The sequence below is a fragment of the Colletotrichum higginsianum genome, chromosome 1, assembly GCF_001672515.1.
Source record: "Colletotrichum higginsianum IMI 349063 chromosome 1, whole genome shotgun sequence".
NCBI lineage: Eukaryota > Fungi > Ascomycota > Sordariomycetes > Glomerellales > Glomerellaceae > Colletotrichum > Colletotrichum higginsianum.
This window is the reverse complement of record NC_030954.1, coordinates 1,520,483-1,538,307: the sequence shown is the minus strand read 5'-3', so window position 1 is coordinate 1,538,307 and position 17,825 is coordinate 1,520,483. Positions and strand designations below refer to the sequence as shown.

Sequence of the window (17,825 nt, the reverse complement as noted above, 5' to 3'; positions counted from 1 at the left end):
TCGGTTCTTGCGCCGTTTTATATGTAGTCCCACTCCCCACGAATGTCCACAGATCTTCGTGGTCCACATTGTGTTTCCCTTCCCCTTCTATTCCTGGTTCTAATTATCCGTTGTGCCCGCTGTTGATGTCATCTCACTTTTTAACACATCAAGGTGCCTTGTGTCGTCTAACTCAGTAGCAAGTCATGTGTGTTTGTGTGCCGCCCTGATTCCAGAAAAGCTTGGTGATTGTTATTTGACGGTGTTATCGGTAGGTTCGGAGAACTACAGTAAAAACATTGCGGATGTCGGAAGCTGCGGGGAGGGGACTCAATGCGTGTGGATGATTCTAGCTGTAATGCTTACGTGACGTGATTAACCCAAGCCCACGGGCCACATCGTGGGTGCCGTTGCCCGTCGCAGCCAATCTCTACTCACGTGACGCAGCGAATAATCATCCTGCGCCACCTTTTTTCACTGGCTAGCTACCTAGTGCCAACGCGCTCCGCTCGTTGTCCCGGAATTGCCAGATCCTCATCCCGCGATTTTCCCAATTTTGCGCATCGTGGCCATCATTGGTCGTCGATACCCGACCTGGACCATCCTCAGGCTTGCCAGAGTATTCTCGCTCTCGACGAAGTGAGCCAGGACGCCCATCTGGGACGGCACGCTTGCCACTCGGTCTTACCTACCCCGGTCTCTTGGGCGGCTTCCAGCCACCCCGTCTTTCTTTCCCTTTGGTCGCGACACCCCAAGCGAGTATCGCCCCAACGCCTTCTACTCCGGACAAACCCACGCGAGGTCGCATCACGTCTCCCTCGGCCTTGCTCGCGAATCACCCTCGTTAACTGCGTTTGCGACTTCGGACTTCCACCGCCGTCACCATGTCCACCTCGCGCAAGCGCCCTCGCGCCGAGGTCGAGGAGAACAAGGCAGAGTGCCCCTTCACCGTCACCTACGCCGAGCCCGACAGCAAGTCGCACAAAAAGTCAAAGAAGAGAAGGAAGCCGGACCAGGAAGAAGAGGATGGGAAGAAGAGCTCCAAGCAACTCTCTCCCTTCTCGCCTTCCGGCGATTTCAACGGCAAGAGCGCCAATGATGTTTTGGACTTGGAATACAACGTACATCCGCAGAAGAAGTGGCTGGAGATGACGCGCTACAACAGTTTCGTTCGTAAGTCGTCCGGGCATCTCCCTGCGTCGGTATCGTGCTAACTGTGAGGGACGGTAGTAAACGGAACTAAGTACTTCAGTGAGGGCTTTATCTACGTCGCAAACGACCAGACCGTTCAACGACAGAAAGCTGCCGCGGAAGGCACCGCGGATTCAAACGAGCCTGAGAAGGTACTGAAGCGATCCAAGTCCGATGACGACTGGGTAGCTCGCATTCTGGAGATCCGCGCTAGCGACGAGCATCACGTCTATGCGCGCATCTATTGGATGTATTGGCCCGAGGAGCTACCTGAAGGCACGATGGAAGGAAAGAGATACACTGGAGGTCGCCAGCCATACCACGGCCATAACGAACTGATCGCCTCCAACCATAGTAGGTCACGCTGTCTCTGAGACTTTGGCGCGGATACTAACTGGATGCAGTGGACATCATCAACGTTGTTAGTGTGACATTGCCTGCTAACGTCAAGCAATGGATCGAGGAGAACGATGAAGAGATCCAGGAAGCGCTCTATTGGCGCCAGGCCTATGACTGCCGGACCCATCAGCTCTCGGTATGCCCAATCTCTCGAAGCTTGAACCAGCCACCTGAAGCTAACTCATCTGCAGTCAGTCGAACGCCTCTGCAGATGCCGACAGCCCGCCAACCCGGACAAAACCCTGATCGGATGCTCCAATAAGGAATGCGGGAGATGGGTCCATGAGCATTGCCTTAGGGAATCCGCCCTGAGGCGAGCTTACGAGCGGCTCGGCAAAGACAAGCCCCACTTCACCGCGAAGCCTCCGGTAGACGGAACGTCCTCGGCCGCAGAGAGTGATAATATCAAGCAGGAAAGGAAGTTGGATGACGGCGTAAACGGACCCCTCAGCCCCACCGAAAGCGGCACTGATGTCAAGCAAACGATCGACGCGAAACCCACCGATGCGCATGAGGAAACAAACGGACAATCCGCCGCAGAGGGCACTCCTGCTGTGCCTGACGAGCGTGTTTCTCAGCCGCCAACGACCCCCGCCACACCATCCGCCCTGGAAGTACCGGCAGCGTCTCGCAAGATCAGATCTAGCAAGAAGAAAGCTTCGGCAAACGAAGCGAAGCCGTGGGAAGGCCTGTTCGAGGCGAGAATCTTGATGGACATGACCCCAGCCAAGGTTGAGATCAAGGATCTCCGAGAGAACGTCACGGAAGGCGACAAATTGTGGACAGAGCCGCTGCTTTGCGTCGTTTGCGAGGTGGAAATTAGCTGAATAATGGGTACCTACACGGCTGCCAAACCACTAGACCCTCGACACCAGGGTTGGCACTGAGAGAAAGCTCGATGGTGGGCTTCGCTTCTCGCTGTTTGTATTCCAACAGGCATTGCGTTCGACACGCCCCACGAGCAGTGGATTGACGCGCTATCGTTCTGATAACGACGGTTTCCCAGTATGAAGGAGTAGTTGTACTGAGTCTCAACAAAATGGTTTGGGAGGAAGCGGGGAGATCAATGGGCTCGTCGAGATGAAGGGTTGAGATGTTGAGAAAGACAGAGGCAGTCCTAAGAAGAAAGATATTGTCAGGATCGGAGACTTTTTATTTGGGTGTGGCTGGAGTGCAGTTCTTCCGCGAGGCGTTGGCGAATAAGGTTCATCTCGAAATTGGATGAGGTCGGCACATGGAATAGGTCTCGGTAGATTCAGCGAGATGAGGGAAGCCAACAAAAGGGGACGAACGAAAAGGGGAATCTGGCTAGGAGAGCGGCCGTCTGGGGACCTAACTGAGTCTTACGGGCAGGACAGTTTCCTAGAGCTTATACGGTTTGTGGTTGAATGTTTCACCTTTTGACATATCCTCTTTAACACAGCATAAGCGAATGCTGCGATCTACTCAATCGCTATCTCTCAACTAAATCTGCCCGGGTGCCAATCAACTTCTGTGACATTTGACAATCCAAAGAAGAAAAGAAGAAGAAAGAGTCCACTCGCCCTCGCTTTGATGACGTTACGCTGTATAGCTCGATCCCCCTTCAAATGGGTAGTGGTGGTAGGTGGTGTTTGAAGCTCACCCTGACTGCCTGTGGGGTCCCGGGGAAGTACCTCTCCCAGGGGCTGTGTCTACCTACCCCGCCAGTGCCAGCGCCAGCGCCAGTACCTGCACCTTTTGCTAACACTCAACCTCAAAGAGCATCTCAATTCAAACCACAACGCATCCATCCATCGCCATCGCCTCGAACGGTGCTACTGATAACCTTCCCAGTACCTCCTCCACAAACACAGGCATCGCCACCATGACCTCCGTCGACCCCTTCGACTCGGCTCTGTAAGCATTGCCCTCAACAGCCGCTCCCTTACCTCTTTCAAAGAGGTTCTCTCTAACGCAAGCCTGCCTTACCTTCACAGCGACCTCCTCCGCCGCTTGAACCCGAAACACACGACCGACCATCTCAATGCCATCATATCTCTGGCTCCCGATCTGACTGAGGACCTCCTCTCATCCGTCGACCAGCCCCTGACGGTGAAGCGTTGCAAGCAAACAGGCCGCGACTACCTACTCTGTGACTACAACCGCGACGGCGACAGCTACCGGTCACCCTGGAGCAATCAGTTTGACCCGCCCCTCGACGAGGCTGGTGCCGGCGGTGTCGGTGCCGGCGGTAGCGAGGGTGCGGGCGAGGGCGCCATCCCGAGCGAACGCGTCCGCAAGATGGAGGTCCGCGCCAACGAGGCGTTTGACGTCTACCGCGATCTATACTACGAGGGCGGTGTGAGCAGTGTGTACTTTTGGAACCTGGATGATGGTTTCGCGGGCGTTGTTCTTCTGAAGAAGTGTAGGTGGCTATTGGGTGCACGGGAACATGTGGCCTAGCTAACGAACCGCCAATAGCCGCAACGCCCGGTGGCAGCGCCGAGGGCATCTGGGACTCGATCCACGTTTTCGAGGCTATCGAGCGCGGTCGCACGACGCAGTATAAGCTCACCTCTACTGTCATTCTCTCACTCTCGACGTCGACGGGCGCCCTAGGTGACATGGATCTCAGTGGCAACATGACGCGGCAGGTCGAGCAGGAGCTGCCCGTTGAGGGCGATGAGAGCCACATCGCAAACGTTGGTCGTCTAGTCGAGGACATGGAGCTCAAGATGCGCAACTTGCTGCAGGAGGTCTATTTCGGCAAGGCCAAGGACGTTGTCGGCGATCTGCGCAGCGTCGGCAGCCTCAGCGAGGGCGCGCGGGACCGCGCGGCGCAAAGGGAGATTATCGGCAGCATGCAGAGGTGATCGGCACGCGGATTCATAGTTCTTAGTAGCTCCCTTCTCGTGGATGGCGGGCATGGGTCTGGTGCCAGCTGTTAAGGGGAAAGGGGGGATAAATGGTGGCATTGGGTGATGCTGTGACTTAACGACATCGGGTTACACGTTGGTCTGAAGTACTTCCATTGCCTCTTGAGATCGTATCTCTTCTTGTACGCCCGTTGGCGTCGGGGTGAATGAGACGGAAGAGGGAGTATCAGATAAATGACATTTGCTGCCACGAACCCTAGATCCACATCAGGTGTGTATTCTGCTCCGGCGGCAAGGCAGTCGTACTCTCTAAGGGGACGAGAGCGGGCGAAGTGGCTTAAATACATTTGTGCGACTTTCACTCTACAACTAATCTTTTGCTGAAAGTTATTCTTGGGCCCGTTTTGCCGGTGTAGAATGTCTCGATGCCGAATGTTCATGTAGCGAACTCGATGAACGATCGAGACCGTATCCCAGCGACAATGTGATCATGCTGACGTCTTGTAATCGCGTTCCACCGAAACCGGGTCGAAGAAAAATCTCGCATCTTCTACCTTTTTTTCTATCTCGCTGCCTTATGTTTGGCACCTGGCCCACGAACCGCGTCCTCCGATGCTTCGCCCTTCGTAGACGGTGCATGTCTGCAATGTTGTCTCCATGTACACGTATTCTCTGATGGCTAGTATCACCCAGAATGAGTTGGCAGGAGCTTGGGACCTCCGAAGACTTCATCATGAGTGAGGATATGGTAAAGTAGGCTTGAAGGAGATCTGGTTGAAGAGCAGGGTAGCGCGTCGGTCCTAGACTCATCGTTGAGAGATCCGGTGAAATTAGCTGGGCAAGGCCTCAAGCTGTTGATTCCCGGGTGCCGCGTCCTGCTCCGCGACAAAAAGTCATCGACAATAGCAATGTCGGACCGCTCTAAATGAGTCCTTAAGGACTGCTGGCTGACTCCCAGCGCAATAGAATCGAGCACCATCTTCAGGGGTAAGTAACTGCAGCGGACTGATCATTGTGCGGATAACCCTCGAGGCCCTGTCGACCTGTGTCCCCACATACGAAGGCATCTATCTCTGAAGCAAGTGCTCAAGCCGCAGGTACGATCCACGCAAGGGCTACCTCAGAAACAGATCGGAATAATTTGACGTCTGCGTTCGGGCACTGCTCCTGGCTGTTGACTCACACATGAGCTCACTCTAGGCTGCAAGTGGGACGCGCCTTGAACAAGTCATCGGTCCAGATTAACGAGTGAGAAGGTGTGTCATCGTAACGGGCAGGCGGAGAGTCGCCATGTCTGACCAAGTCCATGCGCGTAATGCGGCATTCGGGAGCTGTTTAATCCAGTTGGAGGTGATTGCAACGACTGGAAGGTTTTCGGAGGTGAAGAAATGTTGCGGCGACTTGTGATGAGACGATATGGCGTTGCGGGACCTGACTTTGTTTAATGGGTTGTACACGATCAGCAGCCGGCCCAGGCTCTACGCCGCGGGCGTCTAGAATCCAACATAACGTGTCGGCGCTAGCGTTAGTGTTAGTAAGACCCTTCTCCCTTTTCGCGTGTGTACCTATTTGCGTTAGAAGAAACACAAGAGCGGCCACCTATGTCTCTTCGATGGTCATCGGGACTGAAAACCCATAGGAAAACCGGATTCAAGTTGGCCAAAAAGGGGCCGTAATTGCCGTCGACGCGAACAACAAAGGAGGAGGGAGAAAAGAAAAGAAATACAGAACCTACGAATAATATTTATAAAAAAAATAGGAAAGGAAAGGAAAAAAGGCTTGAGAGCTTTGCTGAAGAACGCATACCAAAAACTTCTAGAACATGGATGGAGCAGATCTTCCCTTGTGACCCCACATACAAGATGCAGGGAGTTGCAGAAGAGCAAATAAATGGCCGAAGTTGAGCCCGCGCCGGCGCGTGTGTGGCCGCCCATTTTAAAGCTGGATCGAAGCGCCCGTCTGCAGACCGCATCATGGAAGGCCCTTGGGCGGGAACGGGGCGGGAACCATGGGATGGACACCTCGCGCCGCTGGCGCTAATCAGTCGGAGGCTTGGGACGAGCAGCAGCCAACGGCATAGCATAGCGACGGTCTTCATTCCCATACGTCGACAAACGCGCAGTGCATCGTTAAATTTCTGATATGGATTCAATTAAATGGGTTTGTTACACGACATGGGCACTGTTGGCGGGACGAGATGTGTACTACTACTGCCTCTCCCTTGATGAAGAGGCAATGGCCCTGACTGGGTTGCATACACTATCAGAGGGAGATGCCGGCCGGAAAGAGTGCGCGGATGCATAGAAGACCGGGAAGGGCGGAAGGAACATCGAGGAGTCACTGTCGGACATGGGTCGTTCCCTGCTTTTGGACGAAGATCTTGGTGATACAAGAAGGAGGGGGGGAGGTAACGATATCAGACATGTGTTGGGAGAGGCCTGAATCGATCGGGACGGCATTGAATCTGGGGCTATCAAAAGACATTATTGGATATATGGAGCAAGGAAGAGCAGTGCGAGGGCACGCTTTGGTCGCGTACCTTGCATGGCTTCCCTGAAAGAGCTGCACCGATGTCTCTGATGTTTTGTGTGTCTTTCTCGTCATGTCTTGGGAAAGGCAGTCGGCAACGCCAATGGATGACAGAAAAGCAGAGACAGGGACGGAGGTGATGACCGAGAACGAGAACCATGGTTCGGCCCTCTGGGCGCTCCAGGCACCTTACTGCGTCTCTCCTCGAGGATGGCTCTTGGACCTGAGTGCACAGGAAGAGTCTTTTTTTTCTTCCTTTTTTTTTTTTTTTTCGTGGTTACCGATTATTCGAAAGAGGTCCCGGGCCGGTTGTCCAAGGAGTTGGGTACTAATTGATGGTGGACGCCACGGGGATGGAGTGGATCGGGGAGAACATCTGGCTGCTGCAGCCATGTGGGGCAATGAGGGAGCACGAGCCCTGGAAATTTATGAGAGAAGAAGGGGCACGACGAGCTTCGTTTCTGGCGTTCAATCCGCATTGTTGGCAAGTCGCGCCCTGGTCCTTGGGACGGATTTGTTGGCCGGTGTGTACTTGGCGCGAAGGCATAATATCAGGCAGGCTCACGACTACCTATGACCAGTATCCCGTACTCGTCCCTTGGATCTGATCTCGAGGAGGGAGATTGGCATTGAGCGTCAACCATCCGGCGTGGCTATCAATAGCACCGGCCATGTCTCTGTTGCCAGGGTTCAGGGTGTTCGCAAAGGATGCTCGAGGAGAGAAAGGAGAATAGCGCCGCAACGGAGTGACTCGAATGAAGGACGAAGGACAGAGGTGAATGGGGGCGACCAAGAGTGAACTGGAATCTGACGGCGAGAGGGCGCCAACTGGAGCTGCTCGAAGTTAAGCTGGCACAAGCTATCGACTAGCAATAGGAAAGGGACCTACACTATCCGTACCGTAGGGAGTACCCCCTAGGTGCTGGGTGAAGCCGGAATAAGGAGGCGAGATGTAAGTTGATTAGTTGACTTTGGAAGCTACGTGAGGTAGGTACGAATGACTGCTCCGTATCCGTAAGGGTCGAAGACCCATATCAAAACCATCGTCCGAGTTTGAAGCTGCATAAAGCTCCACAACCCTCTCTGTCGAGTCGTCAACATCCAGCAACATCCACTACTCGGCTCAGCATCTGTAACCTGTTCAGGAGCGACGGGGCGATAGGTATCATTTTAGGTCGTCTTTCTTCCTTGTCCCGCTCCCCGTTCGTCCCACGGCCCGCCCCAATATCCATTTCGGCCCCCGTTTCTGAATGACAGCACCATTGTATTGGAGGAGCCAGTGTTGAGGCAGCACCACCTTGTGTCCGTTTTCCCCCCTACTTCTCTCTCTCTCCCGCTCACAATTTTATACGCTCCTGCTCTCATGATACATAGCTGGGAGGAACATAACTAAAGGAGGGATGGTCACCTGTCGTCTCAAGTTTTTATTAATTTCATCTTTGTCTTTTCTGTGTGCGCGAGTTACATGGACTAATGTGGTTTCTAATATCATCAGACGTAACCATCTAACCTGGATCTCTGCACTAGAACAGCACGCGCGCGCGCACAAACACAGAGATACATACACCCACACCACCAACCGCCCCCTTTTATTTAATCTCATCTCATCCTTATTAGTGTTATACTACTTCGTCCCATCATTCACCCACCGTCGTCTCCTGTTTGCTCCCAGTCGTAACCCCCGCCTCTGCCTCTCCTCTGCCGCCCGACTTTGAGCAGACATCCTCCATCTGCTAGCCCCTAGGATAGAAGCGTCCTCTGCTTGACTGCTCCCCTCCTCCCCCGACGCCGCCTCTACTATCGATCTGTCCCGGGTTGGGTTCCTTGCCCCTCTTCCCTGCCAGTCTTCGGCCGCATCCATCCCGCTGCGCCTGTGGTTTACACTAAACTCGCACAATCCCGGCACTGCAACTTTTCCATCCAGGGGCAAGGGCATATCACCCCTAACTCGAACCTGGTCCAGTCCAGACGTCAACCCCGCCGCCGGCCACCAACCCTCGCTGCCGTTGCTGCCCGTCAGCTCCTACCTTGCTACTGAGTGCCCAGTGCGCCACCACCCACCACCTCGAACCCCTCTGCCCAAACCCGTCAGTCAACCTACGCTCGCCTCATCATTTCCTCTCCCCGACGACACAACATTCACACACAACGCACAAACGACTTTCTGGGCAAATCTGCACGCGATCTGCCCCCCTCCTCTCACCATGGCCGAGAAACCCTCAGTCCTCATCATTGGAGGGCTGGGCTACATTGGTCGGTTCCTGGCCCGCTACATCCACGAGAATGACCTCGCATCAGAGGTCCGCGTCGTCGACAAGGCACTGCCTCAACTCGCATGGCTGGCTCCCGAGTTCCAGGACGCCTGCGCCGGCACCAAGTTCATGCAGGCCGATGCTAGCAGAGAACGTAAGTGACCCCAACGAACTACGACGGCGGCGGCGGCAGCGATGACGACGACGCGATATCGTGCCCCTTTACCTTTTTCCTTTTCATTTTCTGCCCCTCCCCCATCCTCTTTCTCCTGTTAGCCTCCCCTGGGAAGCCGAATCTGCCTGCCGCCACCCCAGACAACCCACCCATGATTCCCACTCTTGGCTGACATTTTTCTTGCTTTTTCTTTCGCGCTCGTGCAGAAGCCCTAGCAAAGATATTTGACCGCCCGGATGGCAAACAATGGGACTATGTCTTCAATTGCGGCGGCGAGACGAGATATTCGCAGGAGGATGAGGTTTACAAGCTGCGTTCTCTTGGCCTGTCGCTTGCCGTGGGCAAAGAAGCCGCCAAGCGCAAGGTCAAGGCCTTTGTCGAGCTCAGCACCGGCATGGTCTACAAGTCCGACTCATCCCCGAGCAAGGAGAGTGACAAGCTGAAGCCTTGGAGCAAGATTGCGGTCTACAAGCTGCAGGCCGAGGAAGAGCTCGCAAAGATTGATGGGTACGTTTCCCACCAAGACGTATTCTGTCGAGGGTCGACGGGACGTCCCTCGCGTTGTCTCGTTGCTGACAGAAGCGTTCGATGTCTAGGTTGAACCTCGTGATCGTTCGGCTAGCACACGTATACGGGCCTTATGCGTCACAATGGGTTGCAACGGCACTGTGCATGGCCCGAGTTTACCAATATCTCGAGAGCGAAATGAAGTGGCTGTGGGACAAGGGCCTCCGGCAAAACACGGTACACATCCAAGATGCTGTGCGAGCCCTCTGGGCGATCACGACGTGGTACGACAACGGCAAGGACAATTGGGACGTGAAGACTATGGGCAAGGTGCCCACATTCAATGTCGTCGATAAGGGCGTGACGACGCAGGGTACAATGGCCGAGATTATTGGCGAGGTGTTTAAGATCGAGACGGGATTCCAGGGTCAGCTCATCAGTACCTTTGCGCGTCTCAACATGGACAGCGTCGTCGACGACGTCAACGACGAGCTCATGGGTCCCTGGGCCGAGCTTCTCGAGAAGGCTGGCATCGCGCGACCAGGGCCTCTCACGCCCTTCATGGAGAAGGAGCTGTTGAAGGATACCGACTTGAGTATGGACGGCAGCCGCCTGGAGCAAGTCGTCGGCTTCCAGTACGAAAAGCCGAAATTGACCAAGGAGCTGATCGAAGAGGTGATTGAGAGCTACAAGAAGATGAACTGGTGGCCGTGACAGGACAGGCTAGATTCATAAAAGCGCGCAGATGATGAGTTTTGGGCCAGGTTCCGAAAACGGAATGCGGACGCGTCAGAGCACCGTAGTATCAGTGCATTCTGGAACTTCACCGTGTTGGAGAAGCATTCGAAACCGATGGCGGGGAGCCGGGGCATTTGTACAACCAAGATATCCTTTTCCTTTTGTTCCTTTTCCTAGCTCCGGCCATATGTATTGGCATACTTTTGAGGGTAGTAATCTACAAAGAAACTAGGCAAGCGCAGTGCATCATGCCGCAATCAATGAGGTCTGAATTGCAGGGCTTGGGCTTCCATTCTTGTATAAGGTGCCAGAGACAGGGAATTGCCTGCTATTCATCGTCTTGAAACATTGGCTGGGTTTTCCCTTTCTTTTCTTCCTGCAGGAACGTCACGAACAGCTGCTTCCTAGCTAGGTCCGAGCTGGGATTTTCCTGCTTCAACAGCTTGCCTGCCTACCTCTTGAGAGCTTGGCCCCGCTGTATCAAGGCAGATTTCTCGAAGCTCGCCCCTCAGCTGCTGTAGGTGTACAATAAAAATTAGTGAGTCAGGTAGGTAGGTGCACGGTCAATATTCGCGAGATTGCGAGGTGCAGCCCCGAGGGTCCCATCAATCATCGGGTTCGTTGCGCACGACTGAATGACCTCTTTGTCTCATTAGGTAGTGACCAGTGTCCGGGCAGACCCAAGAACACAATGATCGCTAGCGCTGAGACTGTATTGAGGCCGGCTGGCTGGCTGGCTGGCCTGGAACCTCCTGCGAGTTGTCAAGACCTGTTGTGGAACCGACTGGAGCGGAAGGCCGGCAATGGGGACGAGCCTGTCTTGCGATGCGACACCGGGTAGATGGGGTTGTACCGGTAACAATGTGTAGTCGGACAGTGGGGGTGACGATGCATTTCTGGTGTTGGGGAGGAAGGGCAAAAGCTGTGTGTTTAGGCCGTCTTATGGAAGAGGTGAAGGGCTACAGAACAAGCATCCATCTCGCCACAATCATCATGTGCCAAGCAAGTCTGGGTAGGCACCCGTCTGGACAGGAGATTCACCAAGTTTTGAAAGAAAGTAGGCCGATGCCGTGGGTGACATGTCCCGCTGGGATCGTCAGGAATAGGATGGAAGACGAGGACATAGGTCGAGATGGAATTATTGTAATTAGCTTGCTCGAGGGGAGCACGAAGGGGAAGAGTGCGGACGTACCTGCATTTACGTTCTATCTTAGCGCACAGAGCAGCAGATCGACATATCCGTCATGCATGCGTCGCTAGAGCATTCGGCTAGGTCATCCATTTGAGAATGGAGTCAGTGTCCTGCATCAAAGGACACAAAAACAAAAAAAAGAATATAAAAAAGGAAAGAGCCGTTCATCGCACGGCCGCTTCAGCCTCGGAACTTGCATTTTGTTGGTCCAGGCGCCTGCTGTGACTTTCTTGTAGAGTTTCCCATCTCAAGTTCCTGATTAGGATACGACATCCAGGTCAGGCTGTGTAACGGTATCAAGCCCAGCATCATCGTCCGTCAGTTGCGGTAGCCATCTATTGTTCGTGTTGCTACCTTATCTACCCCCGGGCCGGGCTTGTCAGCCTCGTTCAGATTAGGAAACAGCACATGAGATTGATTTGACACTTCACCTCTTCATTCAATATGCAAAGAGTAATTATACAGGTATCTCAGTCGGCACACGCGGTGAGACGGATGGATGGATGGTTTGTAGTGGGAGGGGAATTAGAATGCTGACTGCAGCTGCAGCGTGTGGGTGGGTGGTAGCGAGTGGCTGATTATGGTCCCTCGTGCGCATGGGCAACATCCAAACCAAGGGTTTGGCATAGTGGATGGTGTTTTGAGCCTCGGTCGAACCCATCAGCATCTGGGCGGTTTGGTGTGTTCTTACAGCTTTCAGGCCGACCGATTACGAATGAATGAGCTCTCCATCATGTGAAAGAGTAGCAGTGGCCGAGTGTAGGGGCCATGGAGGGGTCGGGGTGCTTCCCCGCCCCGGATTCTTCCCCCAGTCTTAACAATGACCGTACTTGGCTGGACCTGGGCTTATCCGTCCTGTGCCTGACTTGATGACTGTAACTAACTACCTACCTCACCCACAGTACCCAGGTAAGGTGGGTAGAAACCGATACCCAGGCCTTGCAGCAGCGTGTCCCTTTTGGTGAAGTAGGGTCCTCTTGGTTAGGCGCACTCCATTTCGTCTGTAGTCTTGAACCCACGTCACTTGTTGCTCAGCCCAGCTTCCCACCTCTTATCCATTCATCCTCACTGCCACCAATCACTTAACCCAAAAACAAAGAGCAGAAACGGAAAGCAGCGCGTGCCTGAAACTGACTTCGTACCTGCCTCAAGTGACTTCCTGGTTTGGTGATTCACCTTTTGGCTTGCCATACTCACCCTTCCACCCAGGCCTATATCTACCCACCTCTTCTGCGTAGGGCTCAAGTCAACCTTCCACTCTCTCTTCCACCACCCAAGCGAAGGTTTTACCTACCTATACCAACCATACAACAACTTCGCCACAACACAAACAGTTGCCTAGCTATTATCTACCATTAACCCCCCATACCACAAATCACACGCACTCACGCATCTCAACACAATGGCTGCCCCTGCAACAAAGACAATCGCCGACCTGTCTGGAAAGTGGGTCATGGTAAGTTTAACTGCTTCGTGCCATGAAACTCTCATTTCCATGCGACCAGTGGCTACAATGAGCTAACGTTTTGCTACAGAACAAGACCCTTTCCGACTCCCCCGAGCCGGCCCTCGCCCTCCAGGGCATCGGCTGGATGACACGCAAGGCCGTCGGCCTGGCCACCGTCACCCTCGACGTTAAGCAGTACACCGCACCGCCTTCCCCTCCCGGCGAGGGCACCGAGCCCGTCACCCACATCGACATTGACCAATTCGCCACGGCAGGTCTCAAGGGCACCTCGGAGAAGCGCTGCCTCGATTTCGAGTTCCGCGAGCACTCAGACTGGATGTTCGGCACTGTCCGCGGCCAGAGCAAGTGGATGAGCCTCGAGGAGATCGAGGACGAGTTTCTCAAGAAGGGCTGGCTTGGTGGCGAAACCGAGGCCACGGGTCCCGACGGCAAGAGCTATATCTACAGCCACGTCGAGAGCATTGACAACGGCTGGACCGCCACCCAGATCTGGGGCTTCCAGACGGTCGAAGGCGAGAGACGCTACACGCGCAACGTCCTCGTCCAAAAGGGCAGCAAGAGAGTCGAGATCCGCCTCGTCTACGACTGGCTCCCTTAGATACATGTCATTGCCCTGGAATGGTTGCACTGAATATGGTGGCTCGGGATGGATGAATTCGTCTTGGTTGTACTTGGATGACGGGTTAGGTGCTGCTATGCTATGCACCTACGACGAGAGGAGTGGCTTTCACACCCACGCACGAGGCTAACGACGCCGTCGCACACATGATTGCGACGTCTCCTACCAGGAGTAGACTTTGAGAGCATGAATATCAATTGAACCCGTCTCGGAACGCCTACTGCCCGTCTATGATGAATTGTGCGCAGCCGCGTATAACGGCAAAGCAATGTTGAATCGTCTGCCTGTCTCCAGCCATCGCCCCAATGTTTTTCTTGCTTCACGCGCACCTCCAACGCCTGACTTGATGCCACCAACCTCTGCCATTCCGTCGTCGCCCGAGTGGAGATCTCGTTTCGTTACCATTGCCGACCTATCAAGCCGCTTTTTCACTCAAGCGAACACCGCATTTCCTTCGTCACTCATTCCTTAAGACATCATCATGCCGGTCTCCTCTTGACGAACTCCTCCAGATCCTGCACCGTCGCGACGCCCAGCACGAACCTCCTCTTTTCGTCCGTGATGACGGCGAAATGGCTCTTCCGGCCCTCAACGCCGTCGCCTTCGAAAAATGCTTCGAGCTCCTCCAGCGGGGTCTGCATGGTGATGACGCGGTACTTGCGCCCCTTGCGCTGGAACCGGACCATGGCCTTGGAAAGCGGGTCCGAGGGCGAGACCTTGCCGGCGTCGAGCAGGGCTTGGAGGTGCGGGATGGCGAGGTAGCCGACGAGGGCGCGGTGGGCATCGACGACGGTCAAATGGGTGTAGTCGCGCTCAAAGGCCGACATGAGGGCGTGGGAGATGGGGTCGGTCGGGGTGAGGGAGAGGGCGGCGGGGGGGTCGATGTCTTCTACGGTGGCCTGTTGAAAGAGAGAAGCAGGACGCATCGTTAGCTAGGCGTTCCTTTAAAGAGGATGACCGAGGGTAAGAAAGAGAAGACGTACGCCGCGGTAGCGAGAGGACCATTTGGAGACGTAGGGGGTGGACGCGTCGCTGGGTTGCGACGTGGACGCCGCCGCGGCAGTGGGATTGGGAGCCAGGGCCGCCATTGTTGCTACGTTTGGAGGAGGCGCGGGTCGGTGGTGTGTACGTTGGCAAGGCTGTGAGCCTTTCGCAGGTTCGGCGTGTGGTTATCGTACGTATCGCGGGGTTCTTCTCGGAGGGGCGGTGTTGACAGGGCTGAAAGATTCGGCGGGACGGGACCTGAGTGTCTTGGGCGGTAATGGTTTGCTCACGGACGGCGCCGCGGGGCGGCCGCTAAGTGCGAATTTGATGTCGCTAGGTGGGGGTGCACGGATCACTTACCCGCCCAATCCGTCATCCAGCCAGGCTCGTAACGGCTGCTCTCACCTCGCTGAGCTGCACCGAAAGCCCGAGCTTTGGCCCTTCACCGACACTGCGCCTCTCCACTCAGCAACGCCAACGAAGGGGCATCGAACGAGAGTGGTTGTAGAGAGATAGACAGCTTGATGTTTCGGCTGAAGGGGTCGAAGTCAACATGGCCGTGTGTGACCCGTTCACAACGAGTTCAATCCCTGTATTGATCCTGCAAAGCAAGTGATTGTTTGATAACTCAGTCCATGAACCTTCATGCCTCGCCGGCTCGCGACTTTGTTCCCTCCGTAAAATCCGGGACACGAGCGGCAATAAGCCGCTATCCGCGATAACAATATGGAGTTCCTTGACCCCCTTCTCCATATCGGCTAGGCAACTTCCCCAATCCGTCTTCCCCGTACCTGCCCCCTTGTCCACTCCTGATGTCACTCCTGCGTCTAATGCACTTCCGGCCAGCTCCAACAGTTCTGCCCAGAGACCGCGACGGCCTGCACGACAGCTCGATCGAGGACGAGGTACTGGTAACATTCGGGTGACGCCTAGTCCAGCCATTCGAACCAATATTCTCTTGCCGTCTTCCTCCTGAGACTCCCGTCCAGTCACCTTGTGGGATGCCTTTCCCTGATAGTACGCAGGAGATAACAAACCTGCTTCAGAACATCTACTCCTTCTCCTGCTCCGTCCTCTCTCTTGTGTATGTGCGTGAGTGTCTGACACAAAAGTTTGCGACCTCATTTTCCCTACCTTACTATACCCTGTGAGCCCATCTGCTTTACTTCTCCTAGGAATTGCCAGTCCAGCCTTGAGGGTATCCAGCTACTCCTACGCTGCAAACGGCCATTCCTGTCGCGTGACGTTCAACCTCCTCTCCCCTCATTTTTTGAGCCAGAGTCGACCTCAGCTCGTCACCTCGGTGAGCGAAAACCAGCGTCTCCACCTTGTCCCTTAACCCGTCGTCGCAACACTGCTTCTTCTATCCTGCGCCGTGTTGGAGCTCTAGCCAGTATCGCGAAACCCAACTGCATGCCCAGCCCCGTATCCCGAGGCTAATCACTCAACACCAACCGCCCAACCATAGATAGATATACTGGTATCTCGAACTGACATCTCCATCAAAACAGCGGTATTTCCCCCGTTAGCCAATCGGTCCCGACGAAACAGCGTTCCGACCATGTCGTTCCTCTTCCCGCGAACCGACACCCTCAAGGGCTGTTTCTCCTCGCCCGTCTCGGCCACTGAGGATGCCGGGGTGCTCCTCCGCTGCCAACAGCAGCAGCAGAGACCCTCTCGCTACCAAGCCCGCCCGGAGCTCTACGGTGCCTTATCTACCGTCGATGACGTGAAGGGAAAGGCGAAGCAACTCAGCGCCGAGGCCACCGCTGAGTTCGACAAAGCCAGCGCGAAGGCCCAATCCGCCGCCGGCGGCAAGATCGAGCTGTACTCGGGCAAGTACTACGCCGCCTGTACCGTCGGCGGTCTTCTGGCTTGTGTGAGTTGTCTGGAAACCCCAAAGACGCCGCCGGGAACGTCGTCGTTGACTAACACCGCGATAGGGGCTCACCCACACTGCCGTGACGCCACTTGATCTCGTAAAGGTACGACGCCAGGTAGACAGCAAGTTGTATACGGGAAACTTCCAGGCGTGGGGCAAGATATTCAGATCGGAGGGCCTCCGCGGCATCATGACCGGCTGGGGCCCTACCTTCTGGGGTTACTCGGCGCAGGGCGCCTGCAAATACGGCTTGTGAGTCTAACGCCAAATCGGTCAAGGGTCATCTCGGCTAGTGTGTGAACCGTTTCGCGTCGAACGGCTTGCTGACGTTTGACAAGCTATGAATATTTCAAGAGGCAGTACTCAGTCCTTGCGGGTCCCGAGAACGCCGAAAAGTACAAGACACTTCTCTTCCTCTCCGCCTCGGCCTCTGCTGAGTTCCTCGCCGACATCGCGCTCTGCCCATTCGAGGCCGTCAAGGTCCGGATGCAGGGCGGCATTCCCTCCCCTTACAAGGGCACTCTCGACGGTTTCAGCAAGGTCACGGCCAAGGAGGGCGTGGCTGGCTTGTACAAGGGGCTGTACCCGCTCTGGGGCCGCCAGATCCCCTACACCATGATGAAGTTCGCCTCCTTTGAGACCATTGTCGAGATGATCTACCATCGCCTCCCCGGACAGAAGAGCGACTACAGCAAAGCCGCGCAGACGGGTGTCTCCTTCGTCGGCGGCTACCTCGCGGGCATTCTCTGCGCCATTGTCTCCCACCCGGCCGACGTAATGGTCAGCAAGCTCAACGCAAACCGCCAGCAGGGCGAGGCGTTCGGCGCCGCCGTTGGGCGCATCTACAAGGACATTGGCTTCGGCGGCCTCTGGAACGGTCTGCCCGTCCGCATCGTTATGATCGGTACCCTGACCGGTCTTCAGTGGATGATCTACGTGAGTTGATGCTTGTTGTCTGCCGTTGTTACTATGGTATCGCGATGGCTGACGATTGCTTTGAACAGGACTACTTCAAGATCTTCATGGGCTTCCCGACCACCGGAGGTGCCGCCCCCCCCGCCGAGAAGAGATGA

The 17,825-nt window shown here is 55.1% G+C and overlaps 6 protein-coding genes across 6 annotated transcripts; 5 read left to right on the top strand and 1 right to left on the bottom strand.

Annotated features, from left to right (window-relative positions):
* Window positions 1-863: 863 nt before the first annotated feature.
* Window positions 864-2,396, top strand: CH63R_00476 (BAH domain-containing protein; the record flags this gene model as incomplete). Its single annotated transcript, XM_018295451.1, has 4 exons — window positions 864-1,152; window positions 1,210-1,524; window positions 1,575-1,705; window positions 1,761-2,396. The coding sequence occupies 4 exons, from the start codon at window positions 864-866 to the stop codon at window positions 2,394-2,396; spliced, it is 1,371 nt and encodes a 456-aa protein (XP_018163813.1).
* Window positions 2,397-3,415: 1,019 nt separating this feature from the next.
* CH63R_00475 (F-actin-capping protein subunit beta) lies at window positions 3,416-4,403 on the top strand (the record flags this gene model as incomplete). Its single annotated transcript, XM_018295450.1, has 3 exons — window positions 3,416-3,447; window positions 3,528-3,955; window positions 4,012-4,403. The coding sequence occupies 3 exons, from the start codon at window positions 3,416-3,418 to the stop codon at window positions 4,401-4,403; spliced, it is 852 nt and encodes a 283-aa protein (XP_018163812.1).
* Window positions 4,404-9,139: 4,736 nt separating this feature from the next.
* Window positions 9,140-10,583, top strand: CH63R_00474 (NAD dependent epimerase/dehydratase; the record flags this gene model as incomplete). Its single annotated transcript, XM_018295449.1, has 3 exons — window positions 9,140-9,341; window positions 9,569-9,869; window positions 9,959-10,583. 3 exons carry the CDS (start codon window positions 9,140-9,142, stop codon window positions 10,581-10,583), a joined length of 1,128 nt encoding a protein of 375 aa, XP_018163811.1.
* A 2,618-nt stretch (window positions 10,584-13,201) lies between these two features.
* On the top strand, window positions 13,202-13,865 carry CH63R_00473 (uncharacterized protein; the record flags this gene model as incomplete). The annotated part of the gene is made up of 2 exons (XM_018295448.1): window positions 13,202-13,255; window positions 13,335-13,865. 2 exons carry the CDS (start codon window positions 13,202-13,204, stop codon window positions 13,863-13,865), a joined length of 585 nt encoding a protein of 194 aa, XP_018163810.1.
* Window positions 13,866-14,365: 500 nt separating this feature from the next.
* CH63R_00472 (Cystathionine beta-synthase (Beta-thionase)) lies at window positions 14,366-14,974 on the bottom strand (the record flags this gene model as incomplete). The annotated part of the gene is made up of 2 exons (XM_018295447.1): window positions 14,366-14,785; window positions 14,870-14,974. 2 exons carry the CDS (start codon window positions 14,972-14,974, stop codon window positions 14,366-14,368), a joined length of 525 nt encoding a protein of 174 aa, XP_018163809.1.
* Window positions 14,975-16,431: 1,457 nt separating this feature from the next.
* CH63R_00471 (Mitochondrial phosphate carrier protein 2) lies at window positions 16,432-17,825 on the top strand (the record flags this gene model as incomplete). The annotated part of the gene is made up of 4 exons (XM_018295446.1): window positions 16,432-16,749; window positions 16,814-17,004; window positions 17,091-17,688; window positions 17,757-17,825. The coding sequence occupies 4 exons, from the start codon at window positions 16,432-16,434 to the stop codon at window positions 17,823-17,825; spliced, it is 1,176 nt and encodes a 391-aa protein (XP_018163808.1).